The following is a 27,228-nucleotide window of genomic DNA, read 5'->3' on the forward strand; positions in this document are numbered from 1 at the left end:
GCAAAGGCAAGGAGAGGCCATGCCAGAGGCCAAGCACAGCGAAAAGGGCAGCAGCATGGGGCAGTGAGAGGCGCTCAGGGAGGAGCGGGCCTGGAGGACGGGGAGAGCTGGGGACACCGCCCACCCCACGCTGAACTGGTGCCAACAGGGCCGGCACCAAGACGGCACTGTTCCCCTCTCCTGGGAAACAACCGGAGTCTGAGCCCACTCACCTTGGTCTGACAAGAAGTCCAGCATGGTCTGCAGCAGGAAGGACAGGTGCCTGACAGAGAGGGCGGGGTTCCCCATTCTCCGGGATGCGTACACCAGCTCGTGCAGCAGACGCATCTGGACGGCAGCCCAGCCTCGGTGCGTGCCTGCGAGGGAAGCCACGGGACGTCAGAGCGGGCCTTGGGGCACATGGGCCACAGGGCAGCGCCAGGGCCCCTCGGGAGCCACAGCTACTGTGTGAGACAGCGATTCCCAGACACTGTCTCAACCGCCAAGCTCGGAGGGCAGAGAAGCACTTCCCCGATTTATCCTGGAGAAGAATGCTCACATGATACATTTGCTCACACATTAAAAAAAAAAAGTTTTATTTTCTCTCTTCTGCAAAGACACACAATCTCTAAAACAACCCATTCTGAAATACTTATAATAAGGTTAGGACAAAAGATCATATTTTCAGTAGTATGTATTTGAGTTATAGTATACTTTTTCCCCCAAGAAAATACTAGCATTTGACGAGCCTTCATTAACAACAACCAAACACGTAAAATTTAAAAAGCACATTTCTCTAAAGTGTAAAAACAGAAAAGTGGAACGCTAAATAAGAAAAGAACGGTTACCAAGAAACTGTGGCTGCTCCCTCCAAAATGACTTAGTGTGTCCGAAATTAGAGGTGGAAGAAATCGGCTGCACAGCCATCAAAAAGCACCTCTCTAGGTTCCCAGGATTTAATGCACAGCTGAGTCCCTATGCTGTTCACCCGAAACTATCTAGACAATGTCAGCTGACTACGCGCGCATGCGTGCTCACTCACTCAGTCCTGTCTGACCCTGTGGACTGTAGCCGCCAGGCTCCTCTGTCCATAGGGTTCTCCTGGCAAGAAGACTGGAGTGGGTGGCCATCCCCTCCTCCAGGGGGTCTCCCTGACCCTGGGATCAAACTCACGGCCCCTGCACTGGCAGGCAGACCCTTCACCAGTGAGCCACCTGGGGAGCCCCTTAATCTGTTAATGCTTTACATTGTTTCAGTGTAAAACAAGAAGTTTTAAAAAGAAAAAAATCACAAGAGTTCAGAGATATTTATTTGTGTCCCTTTTGGCAACAGCTAGTGCTTTTAAATATTTTCCGCCTTAAACTGCTTCATGAAGAAGAGGTAGGGACAGGAATCACAATCAGTTACCACCCAGCGTTGTGTGTCCAGGGAGCCTGGGGGGCTGGCAGAAAGGCTAGAGGTGAGATTCAAGACTCTAAGCAAAGGATACCCCCTCTCCTAGCCCCACTGACCATCTCTCCCACCACCCTCCCTGCAGGGCTGACCGGCCCCTTCTGTGGATTTCCACCAATTCCTGCACTATCTTATTTCACTGGCATTCTCCAGCAGGTACACTGAGTGCCTGGAAGCTCGTGTCTTGGTTTCTTTCATCGGTCCGTAACTTCCTCGGGAGCCAGGATGGTGTCGTATTCACCCAGGTACCCCAGTAAGAGGCCTGACACACAGCTGGCACTGAACAGGCTAGTGGGTCAAGTTGAAAGCCTGATGAAAGCCTGTTTTTCATACATGCCTACTTAAGCATATAGGCTAAAAGGACATGATTTCTAGGATTTGCTGTAAAAATATTTCAACAAAGAAATATTTAAGAACAAATTCTTAAGAGAAAAAGAAAGGTATGAATAAAGCAGATATGGCCAAATCTAATTATTTTAAAATATGAGTGATGGGCTCATTGTACTATTCTAATTTGTATATATTTTAATTATTTCATAATAATTTTTAAGTTGCTGAATAACCATAATTATTGAGATTCTTAGAGCAGACCCGACCTGCCCACACACAAAAACCTTGATATCCTACCACTCCATCTTACAGAAACCCTTCCAAACCACAAGAGGGAAGGAAAGAAGAACAAGCCCCCTCAGTGTTTCCACATTACCGGAAGACCACAGGCTGACGCAAAAGAGATTCTGGAAAGGATGAAGAAGCTGAAATCCACGTCACGACTAACCCAGCCCGGATTTATAAATGACCCAACTTAACTTGCCTCTAGCACATCATGTCAATAATGGGGCACATATCACTTTGTAGATTTTCTTTTAATAGATAAGGATCCAGTTCCCACCACGGGCAGTTATGAGAAGAGCATAAACTTTCTTAACACCAAATAGCATACAAGTCATAATTTCTATGCAATTCAAATTGCTCATATGAAAATCTGAATCTTTTTATCCTTAAGTCAGACTTGCAGCATATGAGCCAGCGATAAAATTTTCAACATTCCTGTATTCAAAAATTTCACCAATGTGAGAGTTTATTACGTCAACTGCAGCCTTTTAAGGCAAACTCGTATGCCACTTTCTTTCCTAAGAGTTTCTGGGGAAAATTTAATCCCTCGCTCAGGAAAAGGATAAGCAGAGGGTATGATCAAAAAAATCTTCGTCTATAGAAGACAAATAAGATTAAAGTGATAATAAGCAGGCTGTTAAGCTGACAAGTACACACAGTGCCCTTCTGCGTTCCTATCTCAACTTTCCATAACCAGCCAAGGGAAATCTTCATTTCAAGAAACAGAAAAACAGTTCAGGTGCTGAGAATAAAGACAATCTCCCTTTTATCACAGGTATAGGGTGTTAGTAGATTTCCACTTAATTCTCTGAGAAATGTTTAAAGTGGTCTAGAGCAGTAGTGAAAACAGGGTTTAAGGTAACATTTCTTATTAAAATAAAAATACAGCCAGCTGACTTTTATCATTTTTACTTTATTCAATCTCTTACCTCACCTCCCCAACCTCTTTCACAAAACGATGGTGAATGTCCCCTCCCAAAATATTAATAGAAGGCTGGGTAAAAAGCACCAAATACAGGGAGGTGTGCTTGTTTGCTTCATTTTTCAAAAGAAACATGTTTTGTTCCAGTGATTTAAAAATTAAGATCAAGAAACAAACTCTGCTTAATAGATGGCAACAAGCACATGTCATCGAAGCTGCTCACCAGTTTTGGGCCCTCGGTGCATGTGTTTGCAGAGACACCTGCAAGGGGACGCTGGGAGGGGCAGGGTCTCCGTCCTCAGGCACACACCCTAGGGAGGGAGGTGGGGGCTAAACCATTGCCCAGTGTGTTCATGTAATTACAATTCGGGAAACGCTACAAAAGAGGGGCAGGAGTCAGTGGCGAGGAGAATAGAGGGACTGTGCGTAGGTGTGGGACGACGCAGTGGAGACCTGCAGGGTGCCTGGCGCAGCAGATCAGGGCAGAGAGGGGCGTCCAGAGGAGCGGAGGGCGGAGGGAGCCAGCAGCAGCCCTTGGACCGAGTCCACAGCAGTCGCCGCACGAAGCCCAGGGCGCGCTCACTCCACGGCCAGCCTGCAGGGATGTCCAGGGATCACAGCAGGAGTCGCTGGAAAGCCCCCGCGCTCTGTACTGAAGTCTCCCAAAAGCACACAAAAGGGGTTCCCGGGCCACCTGGACCCACAGCCCCCTCACAGCATCCCCTTCCTGACTCCACGGGTGAGGAGAGCCCCAAGCACAAAGACCACCAAGCAGGGCCCACCCTGGTCCCCCATCTGTAAGGAGAGGGGAGGAGCCAGATCAGCCTTCTCGGAATCACTTGAGGCTCCTCCATCACACAGGCCCCGCCTCAGCATACACCCATGCCCGGCCCCAGCCCAGGAGGCAACAGGCTCAGAGCAGCGGGGTCACGCAGAGGGCCAGCCAAGGCGGCCATCAGCAGGGACAGGCCCCACAGGGAGGTTCTGGCTTCTGGCTGAGGGTCCCTTCAGGCCTCGGGCTCCCAAGATGACATTCGGTTCAACACCACACAGCCTCGGGGCTCCGGGAGGCCAAGGACAGTCTGTGACCACCGTGGAGGGAGTCGAAGCAGCTCCAGGAGGCCAGCCAGGGGCCCACAGTGGAGGGGCGACTGCCGCCGCCCTGAGGTTTCCACTGCCAAAGAGACATGCTGGGCTGAAACCACAGGCTCAACTCAGGGTCCATTCAAAAGTGCCAACCATGAAACACGTGCTCACAAACCTTAGATTCCACCTTATCTCTTGGGGGAACCCAGAGGGAAAAGTAGTCAGAGGAAGGGCAGGTGACAGGGCAGGTGAAGAAAACCTGTTGTGATTTCTGTTTGGGTGAGATGGTGAAAGATCTGGAAGAAAGTGCCACTGGATGAAGTCAGACACGGCTGAGTGTCCTCAACACGTGGCACGGTGTCCAGCACAAAGCAAGAACCAAGAAACGCCTGCTGGCAACTGACCTCCAGTTCCACCCAACCCCTTGCACTTAACACGCCACCAATGGCCAGGAGCAAAGCCAGGGGCCGAGTTCAGGTTCAAAATTACCCGACCAACAGTATGAGCCTGACCACCAACACCATCCAACACAGACAAACAGCAGGTCTCCTGTTTAATTTTTCATTCCGCATTAATTGGGGTGAAGTAACTCTCGGCTCCAGTACCTTTGTTGAAGTCCTGTGGATCCAGCGACAGGCTGTAGCCAGGAAGCGTCTCCAGGAGCAGCTTGTAGCAGGCCCTCCAGCCAGGCTCCGAGATGCTCGGGGCCACGCACTGCATGGCGGCCACGCGCTTGAAGAAGGCGGACTTGCGGTGGAAGCCGATCAACTCGTAGAGCTCGGAGAGGATGCTGTAGCGCTGGATCTTCTCCTCCTCAGAGAGCTGAGGCACCGGAGGGAAGGAAAAAGCACGTGAGAGAACCTTCCAAGTGAAAAAGGGAAACAGACAGCTTTACCGTAAAACAGGGACCCAATGAAACATGAAGGCAAGGGGAAGCCGCATCAGTGTGCTGACACAGTAGGAAGCAGAGAGGCACGGACGCGGCTCCACGTGGAAGCGCCAAGGCCTTCTCTGCACCCCACGTCTCCATGCTCACCCTGTCCTCTTGCTAAGAAGACCCGTATTCTCTGGGACAAAGGCATCTGCTACTTAGAACATTAAGACGCAGCAAAGGGAAAGAGAAAAAGAAAGGGAAAGACACTGGAATTTGGGCAGGAATTTTAAAACACATGACTTCTCAAAACACAAATATATAGAACCAGTGAAAAAGAAAATGAAATGTCAATAATAACCACACCGACCTTGGCCTGCATGGCTTACAAGTTTTCTTTCATACACAACGTAACCTAACCACCACCTAACCCAACCACCCTATGATGGAGTAAAGACAGCTTCTGTTTCTTAAGCATGACTACAAGCCAGCAGTGTAACTACTAGGTAAACAGCTCAGCATTTTTCAAAGCAGTAAGTGTCTGTGATAGTCTGTGTACACATTTATTTACTTGGGGCCTCATTCTTAAAAAGGATATAAATCAAAAAAAAATTTTCTAACACAATTTAGCAACAATGACAAAAAGACAAAAATGAGGGTGAGGAGAAATGGGGACTTAATATTTAGATGAAACAAGGGCCAGGTGAAGCAGGGACCATTAACAGAGGCGACGGCAGACGCAGCTCAAAGGACCCCGGCAGCTGAAGCAAGAAAAAGATAGTGAGCTGCAGGAGCCAGAGGGCCTGTGGGGTACACAGCTGCTGTGCGTCCTGCGTGGGAAAGTCCAAACCATCCTTCTCCGGTCGAGCACCCTCCCCAGAACCCACTCGGCTCAGGCCTGGTGGTGCTGAACGCAGCAAGCACTGCCCCGGGGCATTGTTCTCTGCTTTCCTGCTCTGGCCTGCAAACCAAGGCCTGGGGTTCCAGTGTAAGGATGGAGGCGGCCCGCGCCCCAGCCTGCAGGCAGCTCACTCGGCAGGGCCCCAGGTCCTGCCCATTTCTCCACTGCGTGGACTTCCCTCCAAGACACACTCCCTCCTCCTCAGGTCCCCACAAAACTCCTTCCCCCCAAATACAAGGACCTCAAGCCATATTCCTGACTCCTGTTCAACCAGAAATTCTGGTTCCCTCTCTTTCGCCTTCTCCAACAAAGACCCTGACTTTCCTCCCTCCCTACCCAAGCCCTCCTTTCTCCGTGAGGAGTGAGGACCGCACACACCACACACCACACACCATCCTGAGGCCAAGGCACCCCGCTGGCTGGGATGGAGCTGTTCCGTCTAACCTGAGATGCACCCTTACACTGGCCCCCTTCTGTCTCAGAAAGCCTTTCCTCAGACCCCCACCCCTCTGATCCCGCGCTTAAACAGACAAAGTTCCGAGGTTACCATTATTATGTGCACATCTACTGGGTTTTTGCTAGGTTTCCTTAGCAACAGCCTCATTAAGAAACTGCATCAAGAACTTTAAAGAGGCTATTCTTACATCTGAGTGGAGTAGCCTGCAGAAAATGCAAATGGCTTTGAAGAGAAAATTAACCAGGGACCAAGAGGCCGCAGGTTCTAATCAACAGTGTCACGAGCTGAAATGTTCTCAAACGGCTGTCGTTCCTGAACATCAGACCTGCAGGAGGTGCCGGGACGAGTGTCACCGGTCTGGGAGCAAGGTCCCACAGCTGGAAGGTATGGGGCTTTTCGCTAGTTTTCCAAACAATTCCTTACCACCTCTTTCTCTTGTGGTCACCCAGGTTTCCTACTAATGAAGAAAATTCACTTCAGTCATCTGGGTCGTTTGGAAGAAGCTACAGAATGCAGTTCACAGAGCCTGGACTTTGCAGCCACAGCAAACCAGGTTTGAAGAAGCCCAGTGGTGGCGCTGACAAGGTCTGCTTGCCAACACCCGGCCTTTATTTCCTCCTCTCTAAAACGGGGTCCAGGGCCTCCCTGGTAACTCAGTGGTAAAGAATCCACCTGCCAATGCAGGAGACACGAGTTCCATCTCTGGTCCAGGAAGATCCCACAGGCCACGGAGCAACTGAGCCTGTGAGCCACAACTATTGAGCCTCGGCTCCAGAGGCCAGAGCCACAGCTACCAAAGCCTGCTCTGGCAACGGAGGCTTTGTCCTTCTGTCTTTGTCTGGTAACAGAACTTGTTTTACTAAGATTAACACCAGAGCAGCCCCAACTAGAAAGTTCCCCAGCCCTGCAGGGCAAGGCATGCTCTTTCCCTGCAGAATGACGACAGTTTGTGCTCATCTGCTCCCACGCCTATCTATTAGCACCTATGTCCCCCTCCGGACACTGTGCTCGAGCAGCACAGGAACCCTATGGAATGCAAACAACCCTATGGGAGATTCTTAGGCTGCAAGCCTGGTGCCTGGCCGCCGGTACAGAATGGGGGAAGGGAAAAGCAAAGGAGCACACTTTACCGACACCCCTGAACCCCAAATTATGGTCTGACTTGGGACAAATGACCGAGTCTTCTTTACTCTGAGGCTCCTCTTCCGTCAATGAGAATAAACACACTTAGCACAAGCGGCTACAAGGACTGAAGGAAGTAACCAAATTCACAGCCTAGTCAAGAGTCTGCTAATGGGTCCTCCACAAGCAGGAGCTGCCCTTCCTGCTTTGACACATCACTGGTGGGGTGACAGTGAACGCTTCCCAAGTGCCAAGCGGCATGGGAAGCGCTCTGCATGTGTTATCATCCCACTGACAATTCACAGCATATCCAGGAAGAAGTGAATATTGTCATGCCCATTTTACAGATTCACAAACAGGCTAAAGGAGGCTGCCTCCCAGTCCAGGGTCACACGGAGAGGAAACCGCAATTGGAACCTGGCTCTGGCTGCAAGGTTCACACTCCTCTCTCCCTTCGCCCCGAACACCTGCAGCTGAGACCTACAGGGCCACTACACAAATCTAGCCAGCTCTCAGACTCCAAGCTCGCAGCTCTTCGTCAATGCTAATGCCCATGAACCACTCCCGTAAACAACTGAAGACAAGACAGGTGGATCCACATTCCTGCTCACAAAGAAGAGGAATCCTGCCTAGAACCCTCCTGGAACATGCAGAAACCCTTCCCAACACCAGCAGACCCAAACGGATTTTCAGTTTTCGCATCTGCATGGGGCTTCTTCAGGCAGAAGGCACCTGCAATAATGCCCTCTCGGTTCTTTTCAGCCTGTCCACATCAGGCAACAGGAGTCGCAGGACTGGCCCACCAGGAGGAGACCCCTGATCGAGAACCAAAAGCTCACCCTGGTGCAGAAACCCCAGGCCGCTCCTCTTTGTCTCTGTCATTGTAAAGTCTCACCAGAACTCACCACTTTGCTATCTGCTCATCAGGCAACCACACACAAAGATGAGCTAACTTCAGCAAAGCAACGCGCCAGGGAGAGCTCCACGGGTCCACGCCCGCCGCGGCGAGGCCGGCCGCTGGCCCTCCGCACGGCTCTGCTGACCCCTAGTGTTCTACAAAGACCAGGCCAGTAGAGGAGGGCTGTTCCCAGCAGGTGCAAATTTCTACACGCTAAACAAAAGCACGTTACCTTATAAAACACTCTGTGTTATACCCACCTGTGGGAAGAACCTCGCCAAAAGCCCAAATGTTCAACATGAATTTGCAAAGGCAACTCTCGTCCGTAAGGGCAAGCGAGTCTTAAGATACAAAGTCTGCCAAGTGCTCCCCACAGCCGACCCTCCGTCAGCCTGCCTGCGGTTCTGCAGCCTGCTCTCAGTGTCCATTCAAAACCACCCACCCCCTCGTCCACCGGGCACGGCAGACGTCCCTCCACTGTCTCCGGCCGCAGTGTGTAAGGGCGGCTGCAGAGCAGCTCTGCACGATGACGCTGGACAGGGCTGGACACAGAGTGTCTGAGCTGAACTGCTCCTTCCGGTCACCGCGAGTTTGCCATCCCGTCATTTCACAGGTGAAAATACAGAGATATGGAGGGTTCTCCTGTAAGAGCAAAGCAGGGTCCGTGCACAAGCCCGCGACCCCGTCCTCCAGCGCAATGCCCCAGCTGGGTCCACACACCCTCAGGGTTCCCTCATGCCTGCCTGACGAACCCACACGTCTTTACTTTCGCTCATGACCTAACAATCAGTCTGCCTTTTAAGCATCTTTTCCACCCACCGTCCTTGAGAAAGAAGGCCGCTCAGGCCACAGAGTGACTTCTGGTCCCCGAGCTCCAAGCTTGAGCCTGGGCAAGGCTGTGTACCTGGTGCCCTGCTCGGGGGCCTCGGCCGCTGTGGATGGGTCATTTCCTCTCTTCACAGGGAGACCCCCCGGGGGAGCCCTCATCTTGCCCTCAGCACAGGTCCCAGGGCTGCACCCTGAGCTGTCCCACTGGGGCTGCGTGTGCCCAGGGCTGCTCCCTGGATGGCAGCCTCAGAGCCAGGAATCATGCCTGCTCATCCCTACAAACGCACTGCCCGGCCCAGGGCTCACCCAGAAGCCGCGGTGAGTGGTCACCCAACCCAGACGTCCGTTCATCTGCCGGTGCTGCCGACCGCTGGCTTCCACCCTTCCCTGTCAAGCGGTGGGTTTTCGCTTTTCCTGCCTGTCTTTACCAGAAACCTCGACCTCTTCTGAGAAGGCACAGAGAGGCTGAGTAATTCACTCAGGGGGACGAAAGCCAGACTCAAGTCCCAGCCGTGTGTATTCCCGGTCCCTGTGCTTAACTCTTACACTAAAATGTTCAACGTTTTATAGACTGTGGTTATAAATACGTGAGGTATCAAAATACGTATGAGCAGAATACATATCAACTCTTAAGATGTTAACTCCACGGCTTTGTTTCTATTTTATTTCTTTTTTAAAAATTAAGAAGCTCTGCAGTCACTATGGCAAAGCGTTAACACACTAAGCCTCTGTGACAGAGGCCTGCCATTCTCTCTTACATGTTCAGAATGCAAAATGACATTGCAGTCTCTCTCCATCCCCTCCCGACGCCCCTCTCTATCACCTGAGTCCCCCAGACCCACATATTTAGGCCTTTTCATGACACACCTGACTCCATCAGCTTGCCCCCCAAACTCCCTCAGCAGAGTCTCTTCTCTGAGCCCAGCATGGCCATCCTTACCGGACTAATCAAGCAGAAACCTGGGCATGACTCCGTCTGGCCCTCACATAGGTCACTAACTCCTTCCTTTCACCTAAACACGTCTTCAATCTATTCACTTCTTCCCCCTGACCACCCCACCACCACTCCAGTGAAGCCACCTCCATCCCCTGCATCCCCTCAAGAGCTCCCGGCTGGTCTCCCCCACCATGCTCACCCTGCTCCAGACAAAGCGGGGGTGGCCCATCATTCCTGTGCTTTTAAGGCGTTTCTGCTGAAACTCACTGTTATTAGAATAAACTCCAGGCTCTTTACCTGGTGAGTATCCACCTTTGCCACGAAACTGTCGGCACGGTGAGAGCAGATTCTGCCTTCCCCACCTCTAGGCCCGCTCGGAGCACGATGCCGGGCTGAGCGAGATCTGCTCGAGGACAGTCGCCTGTGTTCTCACCCTAGCCGCGGGCCCTAAGCAAACTGCTTCAACTTTTGCGTCTTGGTGGCCCTGGCCGTAAAAATCCAAAGTGGCCTAGAAAGGCCATAGATGTTTAGCTGGATTATTGATTTGGGGGGTTTGCATTAGCAATCTGCAACTAAACGTTCTGGTGATTCTATCTCATTAGAAACACATCCAGATCCAGGTCATATGAGTGGGATGCCTGCGGTGTACAACGAGCTATATGAAGTCCTTTCACACGCTTCATATTTTATAACATGAACAACCCAGACAGGGTCACAACTGCAATCACGTCAAGTGACCAAAGGAGGCATTAAAGCTTGGCCAAGGCCGCAAAGCTGTTAACAGCAAAGTTCTCTCTCCAATCAAAAAAAAAGTTTTGAAAGAACAAAATTTTGAAGTTTGAAAGTAAAAGACCATAATATAAAGAAGTAAAACAGCTCCCGTAATCAGGATTTCAAGTTCTGACTCCGGGCTTTTGACCACCCTGAGTCCTAGCACAGCAAAGCCAGACGGACTTGTGGCGAAAAAGCTCCGGGAGAACTGCGCTAAGCCCTCCACGCGGAGGCGGACACACACCCACCTGCCGAAGGTTAATGTAAACTGCATTCTGCAGAAATTCCGACGCTTCCATGCTCCGCTTCTGAATGGCGAGGACGCGGACGGCCTTGACACACGCTTCTAACTCTATCACCCCAGCGTTCTTATACTGTAGGGTCAAAAGAGAAGAGAGAGGTTTCTGTCGGGTCGCGCAGGCTGCACCCGGGGACTCGGTGACACTGGGCAGCACCTCCCCAGAGCCAGGGCCTGCAGCACAGCTCAGCCAAGTTTCTGCTTGAGAAAGGCTATCCCAACTCCTGGGGGCAAAAGACGCTGGAGGGATTGAGTGAGCCTATAAACACACATATACATATGTCAGCATTCCTTCGAGTAATACAACCAACAGTGGCTGGCTATTTTACAGAATTTCAACACACTATCCATGGAGACTCCGCTGCTCGTTTCCACTTGGCTCCTGTGCTCTTAGACTCTCTCACACCTGCGGCTTTGAGGTGGGAGCTGTCAGTTCACGTCCTCTGTGGCAGAAGTCCTAGCTCCTTGTGTCACAGTGTCCGTCCGCTCAGCGCGCTGGACGCGTGTCTAGTTTCTCCCTGAGTTACTTGTTCCCGTTTCTCAGGTCTTGAGAGGAAGGACAAGTGAAGACACGTGAACAGAGAAGGCGCCACGGACTGCGGCTGCTGCTCAGCAATGGTCCTCCTCCAACCGCACCTCCAGCTCTTCAGGTTCTGCCTAAGGGGACATCTGCCCAGGAGAGCTGCCCTCGGCCCCTGGAACACTGTGTGGGGTCAGCCCCCCCCCCGCGCCCTCCTCTTTCCCGAGGCCCCAGCGTGAACCCTCCTAGCTCCCTGTCCTTCCACCCTTCTTCTCTCTTTCCTGACGGTCCTGAGCTGGAGCAGTTTTCAACTGAGTTTTCTTAAGACTTCTTGCAGCTGGGGAGGAGGCTTCCAGAGGTGAATAAATCCATGTATCCTGGTGCCTGGAGAGAACCCGAGGCCGGGAGACTCCTGTCCACACCCAGAAAGGCATCAAATGTGCCACAGAGTTGGCCACCCCCTCAAGTGTCGGCTGAGACCCCAAGGCCTGCCTGGTATAACCGCTCACAAAAATGCAGTCTGCCCACTTATGGATTATTAAGAAGCAGAAATACACAGTTGCTCATGTTCCTTACTAAAATTATTTGTAAGGTCGAAAAAGAAATTACTGTGCCAGAAGGAGCAGGCCTCCACTACATCTTCGTTTCTAAAACATAACATGCACAGAACTTGTGATAAGTTACATTTAATTTACCAAAGACAGCACAAGCAGGAACTGTGCTTACCTAACTATTAATATGGATGTAAAAATTATATCAGTTTTATATACCATTTAACAACACAACAGAATCTAACAGGGACTTGTTTCCATTGAAATAAAATTATTTCCTTTCCTACAAAACTCTTAAGAAAACTACTGAAGGGAAAAAGGTCATCTCAGGTTTTTTTTCACATATTTTGATTATAGTTACATATTTTAAACACTGGTTTCTCAGGAGGCACAGTGCTAAAGAATCTGCCTGCCAACGCATGCGACGCAAGAGATGTAGGTTCAATCCCTTAGTCAGGAAGGTCCCCTGGAGAAGTAAATGGCAACCCACTCCAGTACTCTTGCCTGGAGAATTCCACGGACAGAGGAGCCTGGGGGGCTACAGTCCACGGGGTCGCAAAGAGTCAGACATGACTGAGCGCAACAACATTTTAAACATTACAATGAGATTTAAACTGCAATCATAACGAACAGGACACTTCCTAGAAGCCTGCTCCATACCTGAGCTTACAAGCATCGTCCTGGGACGTACGCTCTCTGCTGAGGGGCCATGCCTGTTTTGTACTGTTGATTCCCTAGTAACCACCTACCAAGGCACTGACATCAAGCACAGAACTATGCAATCAGTACTTTTAGAAATACAGGAGGGAGTTATCTCATTCACTTCTAATACAAAACCCTAAAATAAATACTAAGCTTATTTACAGGTAAAGGAAATAGGGCCCCCTAAAAGTACGGTATCTTGCCTCAGGTCACAAAGCTAGCAACTGGTGAAGGCAGGATGTGAACTCAGGTCTGCCTGACTCCAAAACCAAGGTGGAAATCCCCCTGCATCAGAGAAGGCCCAGCCCCACAGACTATCGCCATCTTGTCCTTGGCACACATTTAAATTAGGGAGCGCTTCTTACTGCTCTGTGATAGCTCTTTGTAAACTGCGGGTGTTAGCTTCGTGTCTGTCGTGGACATACATCGCAGATCTTTTTCTTGATGTTGCTTGCATTTTGTTTCCATGGTTTTTCATTTAGGTTGTGGTCAAACCATTTTTAATATAGTGAATCTTTTCCTGATGGGTTTTCTCTTTGGTATTTTCTTAGAATACTCTCTTACAGAGCTTTCCTGGCAATCTGCTGACACTTTGTAAACAAGACCTAAGACATTATTGGCTGTAAAGTCCTTACTGTTACAGTTTGCCTTGGAGTTCCCTATGTTTGGGGTACTGTCTAGGCTGTATATAATACTCAGTAATAGAAAATTGGTTAAATGAGTAATTCTCCATATTTTCATCCCCTGTTGGAGAACAAATTTGGAGAGTAACTTGAAAGTAACCAATGATATATGTAAGTGTCATATCCAGTGACTAATCTTCCGGAAATCTTAACTAAAGGAACACAAGAACATACAAGAACACAAGAATCTATTGGACAAGACTAAGAATGTTCAGTCAAGCATTTTTCCTAAGAGTGAGACAGTGGGAAAACCTAAGTGTCCATCCACAAGACGGTAACTGGGTGAGTCAGGGTGAGCCGGGAACTCTGAGGGGGAGGCACTAGACCCTGCTGCAGGTGTCTTATTCATGACCTTCTCCCACAAAAGGAACTGACGGAGCAATGAGTACACCCACGTACTGGAAGGAGCCTCTGTTTGAAAGGGTCAAGCAAACCTGAAATCAGAGGCTATCCATGACACATGGCTGAGTGCATGCAGCAAGCTGCAGAAAAAATTATACAGGATGCTCTCATTTTTGTAAATAAAACATATATACATACATATACTATGCATAGGTGTAGGCATTTATTTCTCATATATGCATACATGCACGTGTGTATTTCACAGGCATAAAGGTCGCGAAAGGGATATGTGCTGCGCTCAGTCACCTCAGTCGTGTCCGACTCTCAGCGCCATGGACTGTAACCCGTCAGGCTCCTCTGTCCATGCGATTCTCCAGGCAAGAATACTGGAGTGGGTTGCCGCTTCCCTCTCCAGGGGATCTTCCCGACCCAGGGATCAGACCTGAGTCTCTTGTGTCTCCTGCATTGGCAGGTGGGTTCCTTACCACTAGCACCACCTGGGAAGCCCAAATTGTTAATAGTAGCTACTCTTAGGGAATAAGGGGAGGGGAAGTAGGGGATATTCATTTTCCACTCGCTATCACTCTTCTGTACAACCCCAGGCCCTTTTCCAGTATTTCAGTTAAATATATTTGAAATTCAAACTTTTCTTCAGTCCAAAGTAAAAAAAATGGTGTATCCACAAGATGGATTGCTATACAGCTGATTAAAAACCATGTCACAGAAAATTCGATAATGTAGAAACGCACATAATATGCCAAATGAAAAATGTACGTCTCCACACAGTAAATAAGTACAGAATATCACCATTTTTATGATACAGATAATATACACTGGCAAAAAAAGGACAGAAAATAGATATTGAGATGTTATCTCGAGTAGTGGGGCTATGGTAGCCTCTTTCCCCCCCTTTTTCAGACACTAAATTAAATATACAGTGTTTTCAATCAACAAAAGCCATTCTCAGGCATATGGCATTATGCACGGGGAACAACACATGAATACTAACAGAAACAACTAACTAGAAGGTCCCCGGCAGAATTACCCAGTGCACAACAGGGACTCCCGACTAAAGCAGCACGGTTACGTAAAGGACCCGCAGGGCGGCATCACCTTGCTGTAGTAGGAGATGGCCTCCTTGTACTTCTCAATGATGTCCTCGGGGCTCAGGCAGTTCTTTGCCCGTCCAATCTCTGTGCTGGTGTCTGCGTTGATGCCGTTGGTAGTGAGCGCACCTGCACACCGAGAGGAAGACGAGAAATGACCTTTCACTTTTTCCGTCTTGTTGCTTTGTTACTTTAAAAGAGGGGCACAGATAAGATAAAGCCTGAACAGTCCCAACTGAAATTTAAATAATGACACCGTTTTTAAAAGCCTTCAGTGCTTACACCTTCCCTTTAATAGTCTAAATGTCAAAGCATTGTATTCGATGTTAATTAACTCAGAATAAAGCCTTCCTCCCTGTTCAAACTTTTTATTAAAGAACATGAAATGCATTATATAAAAGTAACACGTCCACAATAACTAGCTCAGTTGTCTTGACGGCAATGCAGTCAGCATGCACTATCTCCCAGCACCAAAGCTCCTAATGCTAGCGAGAGGCCACACTGCACCTTCAAACGGAGATAAACTAGGTGAAAATGTTCCCTAACTGAGCACTGAAAAGAAAACATAACTTGCAGATACTGACATCCTTTCTGAGGCTGCCATTTTCTATTTCTGGCCAAGTCCTGTCAATAAGCAGAACCACCTAATTCCCTAGCCATCATACACACAGGGGTAAGAGTTCTGGAAACATTTCCATTTATAGAATGTAACCAACGACACAGAGAACTCTGACAAAAAAAGAAAGATGAAATACTCTTTGATTTCAGAGAACATTCAAAAATTATTCTCCTAAGCCTCAGAGGAGGAAAAGCTGGCTTCTCCTAAGCCCCTTGTTTATTTCACGGACAGCGAGCATCCTGTCTTCCTCGTGTTTCTGCTGGGGGACGCGGGCACATGCTTGCTGTCATCTCGGAGCTCCCGGGGCAAAGGCGTGTGCCTCACATGGCCCGCACCCCTCGCGCAAGCTCATCCCTCGCCTTGCTGTCTAAACCGGGCCCCATTTCTCACCAGCTCATCCGGTATTCTGGTATTCTGTAAGCTGCCTCTGATGCTTTTTGGAACAAGACGGAAGAGTAAGCGGATAGAAGGACAGGTGAAAGATGGGCAGATGGAGAGAGAGATTCCAGGAAAAGAATAACAAAGAACATTCCCTATACAGAGGCCCCTTCAATCGGGGGAGAAAGAAACACAAGAGAGACGGGAGGAGGCAGGTGGCCTCAGATTTCCTGTTTCTGCAGACTTTGTGAAAATCCCAGCAAGAGATGAGAGGGTAGAACTATAAATAATAAGAGGGCATGCACACATGAAAAAAATACCTAAAAGCTATACTTTCTAAAGAATAGATTCAAATCAGCAAGGCCCAATGACACAACCCTGGGTCCTTGCAGAGTTGCGAAGTCCATCTCCAAAGCACGCAGCACCCTCGGAGCCCTGGGGGGCCACCCTGGGTGGTCATGATTCCATCCCAGCGAAACCTGTGTCATTCTGCACTCACGAGGAATCAGGACCTGTGTGGGGGTGTCCACGCACGTCTTCTTTTACAAGCCACAGCAAGTCTACGAAGGGGGACTCCTAGTAAACCCTGTTTCTGCAGGACAGGAAACGGTCCTGGAGAGGCCTAGCTCTCCCGCCAGTTCTCCAGACCTCAGAGCTGTCTCTCCAGCGCAGGGTGTGGGCTCGGGCCTGCGTTTCTAGCTGCCGCGCTCAGCCTGCACTGTGTGCTCTTCACGGTCACGGCACACTGCGTTCTGGCGTGGAGTAATATTTCATAGGTGATAGGTCATCTTCATCATCTCAGCAGCTCTAACCATTTGTCTTTATATTGTCAAATTTGACCCTTTTCCCTTGAAGAAAGGAAGGGGATGAGTGGGAGTCAGCACGAGGTGGGTCTTCATTCCTCCTATGGAAACTCACCTCATCAAGAAGCTCCCAACAAGGGAGCAGAAGCAAACGGTCCCCTATCCTTTAAAAAAAAGGGGGAAACCACTGATAATGAGGGTTCCCTTAATGATTTAGGGGCTTCCCTGGTAGCTGGAAGAAGCACAAGCTGGAATCAAGATTGCCAGGAGAAATATCAATAACTTCAGATATGCAGATGACACCACCCTTATGGCAGAAAGTGAAGAAGAACTAAAAAGCCTCTTGATGAAAGTGAAAGAAGAGAGTGAAAAAGTTGGCTTAAAGCTCAACAATCAGAAAACAAAGATCATGGCATCTGGTCCCATCACTTCATGGGAAATAGATGGGGAAACAGTGGAACAGAGTCAGATTTTTTGGGAGGGCTCCAAATTCACTGCAGATGGTGACTGCAGCCATGAAATTAAAAGACGCTTACTCCTTGGAAGGAAAGTTATGACCAACCTAGATAGCATATTCAAAAGCAGAGACATTACTTTGCCAACAAAGGTCTGTCTAGTCAAGCCTATGGTTTTTCCAGTAGTCATGTATGGATGTGAGAGTTAGACTGTGAAGAAAGCTGGGTGGTGAGGGTGGGTGAAGTCGCTCAGTCGTGTCCAACTCTCTGCGAGAGCCAAAGAATTGATGCTTTTGAACTGTGGTGTTAGAGAAGACTCTTGAGAGTCCCTTGGACTACAAGGAGATCCAACCAGTCCATCCTAAAGGAGATCAGTCCTGGGATTTCTTTGGAAGGAGTGATGCTAAAGCTGAAACTCCAGTACTTTGGCCACCTCATGCGAAGAGTTGACTCATTGGAAAAGACTGTGATGCTGGGAGGGATTGGGGGCAGGAGGAGAAAGGGACGACAGAGGATGAGATGGCTGGATGGCATCACCAACTCGATGGATGTGAGTTTGAGTGAACTCTGGGAGTTGGTGATGGACAGGGAGGCCTGGCGTGCTGCAATTCATGGGGTCACAAAGAGTCGGATATGACTGAGCAACTGAACTGAACTGAACTGGTAGCTCAGCCAGTAAAGAATCTGCCTGCAATGCAGAAGACCCCGGTTCAATTCCTGGGGCAGGAAAATCCCCTGCAGAAGGGATAGGCTACCCACTCCAGTACTCTTGGGCTTCCCTGGTGGCTCAACTAGTGAAGAATCTGCCTGCAAGGCAGGAGACCCCAGTTTGATCCCTGGGTTGGGAAGATCCCCTGGAGAAGAGATAGGCTACCCACTCCAGTATTCTTGCCTGGAGAATCCCATGGACTACATAGTCCATGAAGTTGCAAAGAGTCAGACATGACTGAGAGACTTTTACTTCAATTTTAATGATTTACTGAACTCCAGGAGTGAGGCTGGGGGAAAAGGCATAGGCAGCAACCCAGAAAAATATAATCTGTAGGAACGTAAAAAGAACACAGCTCACGGGAGAGCTTAGTGAGGCCGATGATTTAATTTCACTCAACAGAAGAATTACACCCTCTAAAAATACTGGTGTGCAATGGGTTTGATCTTTCTTGACACCTATAAAGTTCTGACAGCCCACATGTAACATTATTGTGAACCCGTGAAACACGGAGTCTACAGACAGGAAAAATCAGTGCCGTGGGCAGGCTGAGACCCCGGCAAGAGCAAAGGAAGGGAGAGGGCACAGTTAAGAAGGATGGGAAAGTTGGGGGGAATCATCACAAGGGCTCTCAAGGATCAATCCAACGACCGTTTAGTCATTCCGTCAAGAGGGAGTCAGTGCGTTGCCAGCACGGGCGAGAGCGTGCAGGAGGCACAAGGTGGAAACTCGGCAGAGAGAAGCAGGAACAGGGGGACAAAGCAGAGACCGGTAAGGCAGCGAGAGAGAAAGGCAGAACCCCGAGAACAACTAGGGCTTGGATCAGGCAGGCACCAGCGTGACGGTGATTCCAGCAACGACCAGCAGGCTGGCACCACACGAGGTCACATGCACACGAGGTCACATGCACCTGCTCCCTAATGAGGAGACAAGCCCTGCCACGTGGGCACCACCAGGCCTGACCTGCTGGGGAGCAGCAGGAAGACGGGGCAGCTGGGAAGTCTGCTGTTAACGAGGACAAGTGTGGGATAAACTCCTCCGGCACCCGTGACTGGGGTAAAGATGGACGTGTCAGTGACCAGCACTGGGACAGCTGGAAGGCCGTCTGGGGAAAGACAAAGCCAGACCCACACTTCACACCAAACACAAGAACAAGACTCCAAATGGTCTAGGATCTAAATGCACCACAGAAGAGCATAAAAGCAGCTCAAAAAACTTGGGTTAAGTTCATCTAAAACCTGAATATAAGGAAAGGCTCTCTAAGGATGCTTCCAGGGGATTGTCCCAGCCCAGGCACCTTCCCAACCCAGGGATCTTTCCAACCCAGGGATGGAACCCAGGTCTCTCACACGGCAGGCGGATTATTTACTGTCTGAGCTACCAGGAAAGCCCAAGAATACTGGAGTGGGTAGTCTATCCCTTCTCCAGGGGGTCTTCCCAACTCAGGAACCAAACCACAGCCCCCTGCATTGCAGGCAGATTCTTTACCAACTGAGCTACCAGGGAAGCCCAAATATGATTCAAACCCAAAGGCAATTTTAAAAAGTAACAAATTCAATTACTTAAAAACACGGAGAAAATACTACAAACAAAGGCAAAACATAAGCAACCAAAGAGAAAAGTATTTTCAACATATATCACCAAGGGCTAATATCCCTAACATATAAACAGGCCATAAAAATTGAGAGAGAAAAAAATCTAAGACTCCAGAAGAACAAAATGAGCAAAAGATATGAACAGATAATTCATTTTTAAAAAACACAGAAATAGCCCTTATACGTTAAAAATAAATTCAAATTCACTAATAAGTAAGAGATACCATTTCTCAACTGTCTAAGTGGCAAAAACGTAAATGCTTAACAACAGGCTCTGCAGGTGAACTTGTGCTGAAAAGGCATTCTCATGCACTGCCACTGAGAATGCCAAACGGTGTGACCCTGACGGAGAAGAATTTGGCAAAATTAAACAGAAGTCCATACATATTTACCTTTTGATCCAGTGATTCCCTATGCAGGAATTTATGCCGAAGACACAACTCCAACAACACAAAAACGCACACGTACCAGCTTCTTCACTACAGTGTCATTTGTAATTTACAGAGTACGGAAGCAACCAAAATGTCCACATGTAGAAGGCTGGTTAAATAAAACACAGTGAAATAGATAAGAACACGTAGAGAAAATGAACGGGGCTTCCCGGGTGGCACCCATGGTAAGGAATCTGCCTGCAGTGCGGAAGACCCAGGTTCAACCCCTGGGTCAGGAAGACGGCCTGGAGAGGGAAGCAGGATGATGTTCGCAAGCTGATACGGACTGATTTCCAGTCCATAAAAAGATGGTAAAAACAGACACAGTAAAATAAAATTCAAAATAAAACCAAAAACAGCTAAGTGTAAAAGCTATATGTAATCTGCTACCTTTGTTCACAGGGCAACCTGTGAACCTACTTACAGGGCAACAATAGAGACACAGACACAGAGAACAGACATGGATCCAGGTTTCGGGGGGAGGGGAGGGTGGGACACGCCAAGAGAGCCTGTACACCACCGTATGTAAAAGAGATGACCAGTGCGGGCTTTCAGTATGACTCAGGGAGCCCAAACCGGGGCTCTCTAACACCTAGAGGGGCAGGAAGGGGTGGGCGGGGAGGAGCTTCAGGAGGGAGGGGCATGTGTATGCCCGGGGCTGTCTCGTGTTCCTCTATGGCAGAGGCCAACACTACTGTGAAGTAATCATCCCTCAATTAAAACTACATGACTTTTAAAATAAATGAAAAGCCTTTATTATAAAGAGAAACAAATACCTAGTGAAAAGTAACTACTTAAAAATGAGTAGGGAATCGCCTGGCAACCCAGTGGCGAGGATTTAGTGACTCGCTGGCACTTGCACGGCGGGGGCCTGGGTTCAGTCCCTGGTTGGGGAACCAAGATCCCACAAGACATGCAGTGTGGCTAAACGTAAAATTAAATTTAAAAAGTAAAAACAGGAGTCTATTTAAGTTTTCATAAACTGAAAATGCATCAAGTTTCTAGGGAAATCTGCACAAAATATTAAAATATATTCATCTTCAAAAAATCTAATTGAACAAGGAAAACTCAAGAAACAAAGGGAAAATCATATTTGATAGCCAAGCTTCAAAAGCATGGAGAGCAAGGCCTAGAAGTCACAGTTCCTATAACTATGGCATTAACTCAATATAATGAGCGGAAACTCTTCACCCAGGAGATGGTGCAATTCTGTGCATAAGACAGGATAGACAGTGCAAAGTGCGCCAGCCACAGCGACGATCTTCTTAAATACAGCTCTAGAATCAGAACACAGTTGGAAACCTACAAAGATACTCTGAAACACAGATCAAAACATGTATATATATGTAGGAGGCCTGCCCCCATGTCATATATGAATGCAAATTTATTCTCGTTCACTCATGAGCACTAATTACTTTACCCAAGGCAGAGTATTTTAATTAAAACAAATAATCAATAGTGTACTTCTCTTGTAAAATCTAGTTAATAAATTTACTCTGCTATGTAACCACAATGTGCCTAAGATAGACTTACAATTAGTGACAATATCTCTCTATGCCTTGTGGAACTCTTCTCAAAATTCCAGGCTTTTGAAATAGATCCGAGCACTGTCTCTATATTGCTTTTCTCCTTGTGAAACAAACAGCAGATGCTGTTGTCAGAATTCTGTCATCACAATGATTCATGAGCACCATGCTCTAACTAATCTGCTGGACGACAGGGCACCATCTAGATGCGTCGTGACCAAAGAGAATGAAATCCAAGGGAGACCATGACCCTATTCTGGAGAATCTAGAATCTGCGTCAACACAGAGGTTTTATTCCACTGGTCAGCAAAATAAAGTCAAACGCTTTCTTCGAGCGTTCTGTAGCTATGACTCTGCTTCTAGTGTGACGACCAGGAAAGGCTTAAGCATGACTTCATTAGGTCAATAAGCCACAATTATCACGGGGGGCAGTACAAAAATTAACTGATAGCAATGCTTCCACCTACATTAGACCTAAAATAAAACTACACCAAGCTCTGCAAGGTAAATAAGAGATGAGGTCCCTAATGAGGAAAAAAAATTAATAAGAACTCAAAGAAGTAAAGACTTTAATTAACTAGTCCTATAGAAAGGAATAGAGGATGGTGCTAAGAGAACAGACGCTGGAGACAAATGGGTGGGTCTGGATTCCCGCACCCCCCTGCTCACCAGCTGTGACCCTGCCGCGTCAACACACGTCTCTGCACCTCAGGCTCCTCATCAACAACAGTGCCTCTCTCCTAGATCCGCTGTAAGAATTAAACTGCTTTAAATATAAAGTTCACATAAAATAGCTCAGATCTCAGATATGACGCTGAGAGCAGAAGCAACAAAGAAAATTTAGATAAAGTGGACTTCATCAAAATTTAAAACTTATATGCTTCAAAGGATACCAACAAGAAAATGGAAGAACAACACACAGAATAAGAGAAAATTTTTGCAAACCATCTGATAAGGAACTTGCATCTACAACACAAAAGGAACTCTTACAACTCAATAATAAAAAGACAACCCAATCAAAAATAAAGGCTCTGGGGACTTCCCTAGTGGGCCAGTGGCTAAGACTCCCTGCTCTTAATGCAGGGGGCCCGGTCCGTTCCCTGCCCAGGGAGCTAGATCCCACATGCCTGCACGCCACAACTAAGACCCTGAGCAGCCAAATAAATAAACGAACAAATATTTTAGGAAAAAAATAAAGGACCTGAAAAGACATTTTTCAAGCAAAATGTACAAACGGCCAATAAGCACAATAAAAAGATGCTTGGTACCATTAGCTATAAAGGAAATCAAATCAAAACTACAAGGATGAAGAAAATTACAACCCAGAAAGACGCATGCCCTGCAACGGAAACTGCACCACTGTCTACGGCAGCCAGGACACGGGAGCAACCTAAGCGCCCAGCAGTGGAGAAACGGACGAAGAAGACTGTGAGACACATACACAACAGAGTGCCGCTCAGCCACGAGAAAGAACAGACCAACACCGCGTGCCGCAGCAGCGACGCACCTAGGGACTGCCGTACCGAGTGGAGGGAGGCGCAAGAGACGAATGAGCGACACTGCTTACACGTGGAACCGAAAGAAAGGGTGCAAGTGAGCTCGTGCACAAAGCAGAAGCAGAGTCACAGAGGCAGAAAGCAAACTTACCATGACCAGAGGATCGAGGCGGGAGGGATAAATTGGGAGACTGGTATTGACACAGACACTCTGCTCTCTATATAAGACATTAAGGCAGACCTACTGCATAGCCCAGGGAACTGCACTCCATAACGGCCTATTATGGGAAAAGAATCTAAAAACAAGAGTGGATTTAATGTAGTGTATGTATACCTGATTCAGTCCACTGTATACCTGAAACCAACACAGCATGGTAAATCAGCTCTACTCCATATATATATATATATCTAATATGGCAAACTTATGATAGTTTACCGTTACTAAATGTACACAAATATTTACAAATACAAATAAAGATCACATTTACATTTTAAACAAAAAAAAAAAAACCTACAAGGAGAATCCACTTAACACTCATAAGAAGAGCTATAATCAAAAAGATAACACCACCCAGACCTGGGACTCCAAGAGCCCCAGGGACGGTTGCATGAAGCTGGCCAGGAGAGGACCAGGCTTGGGTCTGTCCCACTCCACTCGCAGCCTCCTTGTCGCCTGGGTTAGGTGGCTCCCACCAAGAAGGGTGGCAAGGAGGAGGCTCAGTCCACCATCAACAAGGTGCTCACCAGAAAATACACTATCAACTCTCAGCAGAGCTCCCACGGAGGGGCTTCCAAGAAGCGCGCCCCTCGGGTATTCAGAGAAATCCTGAAATCTGTCATGAAGGAGACAGGAGCTCCAGATGTGTGGGCTGACACCAAGCTCAGCAAAGCTGCTGGGCCAAAGGAACAAGGAGTGTCCCATGTTGTGTGAGGCTGTCAGAAAGCATAAGGAAGACTCAGCACCCAAGCTCTGTATGGTGGCTACCTATGTATCTGTCACCATCATCAAAGATCTACAGATGGTTACTGTGGATGAAAACTATCCAGTAATTATCAAATAAAGTTATAGAACTGCACAAAAATAAAGGAAAGATAATAACAAGCATTGATGAGGACAGAGAAACTGAAACTCTCGTACACTGCTGGTAAGACTGTTAACTAGCACAACCACTTTGGAAAACAATCTGGCAGTTCCTCAAATAGGTAAACATTTAGCTACCCCATGACCCAGTACTTCTACTTCCCAGGCACATACAAGAACTGGAAAGGTGTCCACGTAAAAACTTACACATGAATGTTCATAGCACCATTACTTCTTAACAGCCAAAAAGGAAAAACAACCCAAAAGTCTATCTGAAAGGTGAAATGTCATTCAGCAAAATCAAAACATGAAGTACTGACCCATGCTACAACATGGACATTGAAGACATCATGCCAAGCTAAAGAAGTTGGTCACAAAAGACCACAAGTTGTAGGACTCCATTTACACGAAATGTCTAGAACAGGCAAATCCAGAGAGAAGAGCTGCTGCGTGGGACGGAGGAGGTCAGGGCAAATGGGGGGTGACTGGGGCAATGAAAACGCCCAAGACTGACCGCGACACTCCACTCTGGGCACACAGTGGAGCCTCTGCATACATTAGTGGGTGAGCTGCATGAAAACTGTCCAGAGTGAAAAAGCCCCTTGGACCAGTACTCTGACACTGTAAGTGCAAACTGCTCACTTTTATTACAGGAGGAAGAAACTCTCGTCAACATGAAAATGGGAAAAGCAAATCTGAGTTAACTGAATTGGACAAAAAATCATTTCACTGGAAACAGGGGCTGAACGTTCGCAAAACACTCAGAAATGACAGGAAATAACAGTGTGACACCACGAAGCATTCTGCTTCAGACGCCGATCTAGGGCTCAGAGGCTGAGCTGTGAGAAGTGGCTGGGGGAGAAGCCTGGTTTGCTCGTGTTGGTGCACCCCACCAAACAAGCACCGGAGCCAGTGACCAGGGGCTGTCAAACTCCTCCTTCCGGCTCATGAAACGTCTGTGCAGAAAGAGGGCAGCAAAAACCCTGAGACAGTTTGCTTCAAATAACTCATCCATTGAAAGCTCAAAAATTAAAAGATAATGATCCAGCTTCGGGCTGGGTTTTCTATGGAGCCAAATGAGAGAACACCAGCCATCAAGAGGCAGAGTCAGTGCAAGGCTCCCCACCAGCAGGCTTCCCACCCACACGCGTGCTGGGGTATAGCTGGCAGAGGAGACGAGCCTAACGTCTGAGACAGGAGATGCTGGCGAGTGAAGAGAGGGCGCAGCCAGCCCTGGACAAAGGCCCCGCGAGCAGAGGCTAGAAGGTTCCCGGTGAACTGCAGTGGCCCAGGGCATAAAAGGACCGGGGGGCAGGGGGGGGGGGAGCCGGCGGGGGGGGGGGAGCCGGCGGGGGGGGGGGGGCGGGGTGGAGGTGCAGAATCTCAGTCTCTCCTTGCTCTCCCTTGGGGAGGAGAGGCCAAGGCTGCGTCCTTCTCGCCTGGAACCATGACAGAGGACGCCCTGGGACACCAGACCCGGGCTCTGCAGCCAGCCTCAAGCTCTGCCACGGGACCCTGACATGCGCCTGAACATCAGCGCCCACAGAAACACCCCCACTTCACTCTCAGCACGCAAGACTCAGTTTCATCCCAATACCACCTTATCTTGAAAAGTTGCAGAAGTAAAAATATTACATTCTTCCTTTCATTTCAACGTGTGACTGATTTTTCTGACTTCGCTAAGCTCCTTCTACTTAGTAAAGCATCCGGTTCTCCCACGAGGGAATCCAGGACTTCCTGTCAGGCAAAACTAGCCGGTGTGGCCTCAATAACTTCTACTGGTCAAACACCAACACATCTAACACTGATTTCATTGTTCATCGGTTTCAGCCAGGAGGTGCGGGGGTGTCCTTCAGCTACAGAGCCCAACCTCAGCTGCTTTCCCATCAGCAACTCAGGTCTCCTGAAAACACCAAAGCATTTGTTTCCCTTCCTACATACAGGAAGGGAAACACTTCCACAAACTCCATCAGGGAACATCAGCCTAGAGGAAGAATGCAACACAAATGTTAAAACAAAAACCTACAAACCTGAAGCAGTTTCATCTCAGAAGCAAGATATACAGGGAGATGAGGGAAGGTGTGTTGGCCATAAAGCACGTGCAAGCATGACCCCCTGATTTCTATCCTTCAAAGGATGGGAGGGTTTTCTTTGTTTTTTTTTAATGACTCTTTGTCATCGTTTCCAATTAAGTCAGAAAATAATAGATCTCACTTTTTTTGAAATAATTACACACTGCAATAAAAGAGATTTTTGCTATATTAATTAAAGAAGACATTAAGAGGGGAAAGGAAAACCCACCTCTGCAAAAAAAAAAAAAAATGCACAATGTCTTTCCCTGTTAACACACACACAAAATGCAACAGAGAGTTCAAATTCACAGTGAGAGGAGCGTAAGCCACAGAATCAGAGCAGAATCACGACTTCAAAATGAACTGGACAGGCATGCTCAGTGCATTCAGAGGATTTTAAAGGCACACTGCAAATCATTCACTTAACCATGCTGGAGGAAGGACCTCCCTCCTGGACAGACAACGTCAATCAACAGGGTGCCCCATCAAACAAGGAACAAACAGCGATCACGTTTGTAACTGTACTGATTTAAAGCTACTTAAATCAGCACGTTCCAAAGATCACAATCCAGAAACTGTAACCATTCATTCACATCACCATGAAACAAGCACTTAAAGAAAATAACCAAAGAGACTAAGCACAGAGATCATGTACCTGGGTCAATGAGAACTTCTTGGGCCCCTGGAAGAAAGAACAGATTATGATCTTTTATCTGAAAAACAAAACCACTTTTAAAGATAACTACTAAATCACATTTCATCATTCACATAGCCTTGAAAACTCTGAGACACTTGTGTCTGATCAGAAAAACAATTCTGAGTACCAGTATGTTACAATTCAACACCTTTATGCTTTAGAAGGAAAAGAGGAAAGCTACTGGTTCTCATACCCTGCACAAACTGTAATGTGCCTCCCTGTCTGCCTCCCGCCCCTTCTGAAACAAGCATGACAATTTATTCCCTCAAATCGGCCAAATGACATAAGCGAAAGTGAACTACCAATTTATTTGTGTAAATAAATG

General features: G+C 48.0%; 1 protein-coding gene across 6 annotated transcripts in view; it reads right to left on the reverse strand.

The window, feature by feature from the left end:
- TRAPPC9 (trafficking protein particle complex 9) overlaps positions 1–27,228 on the reverse strand; it is a 391,636-nt gene that overhangs the window by 335,025 nt on the left and 29,383 nt on the right. For 4 of the 6 annotated variants that reach the window (XM_018058607.1, XM_018058609.1, XM_018058611.1 and 1 more), the window contains exons 5-9: positions 26,862–26,888; positions 15,049–15,170; positions 11,088–11,213; positions 4,660–4,876; positions 213–356 (exon numbers count right to left, since the gene is read on the reverse strand). In XM_018058607.1, coding sequence (XP_017914096.1) covers positions 213–356; positions 4,660–4,876; positions 11,088–11,213; positions 15,049–15,170; positions 26,862–26,888 — 636 coding nt within the window. The remainder of the gene's footprint in view (positions 1–212; positions 357–4,659; positions 4,877–11,087; positions 11,214–15,048; positions 15,171–26,861; positions 26,889–27,228) is intronic. The other 2 variants (XM_018058608.1, XM_018058610.1) reach the window with 1 other exon arrangement.

Source organism: Capra hircus, chromosome 14, assembly GCF_001704415.2.
Source record: "Capra hircus breed San Clemente chromosome 14, ASM170441v1, whole genome shotgun sequence".
In the NCBI taxonomy this organism is placed as follows: Eukaryota; Metazoa; Chordata; class Mammalia; order Artiodactyla; family Bovidae; genus Capra; species Capra hircus.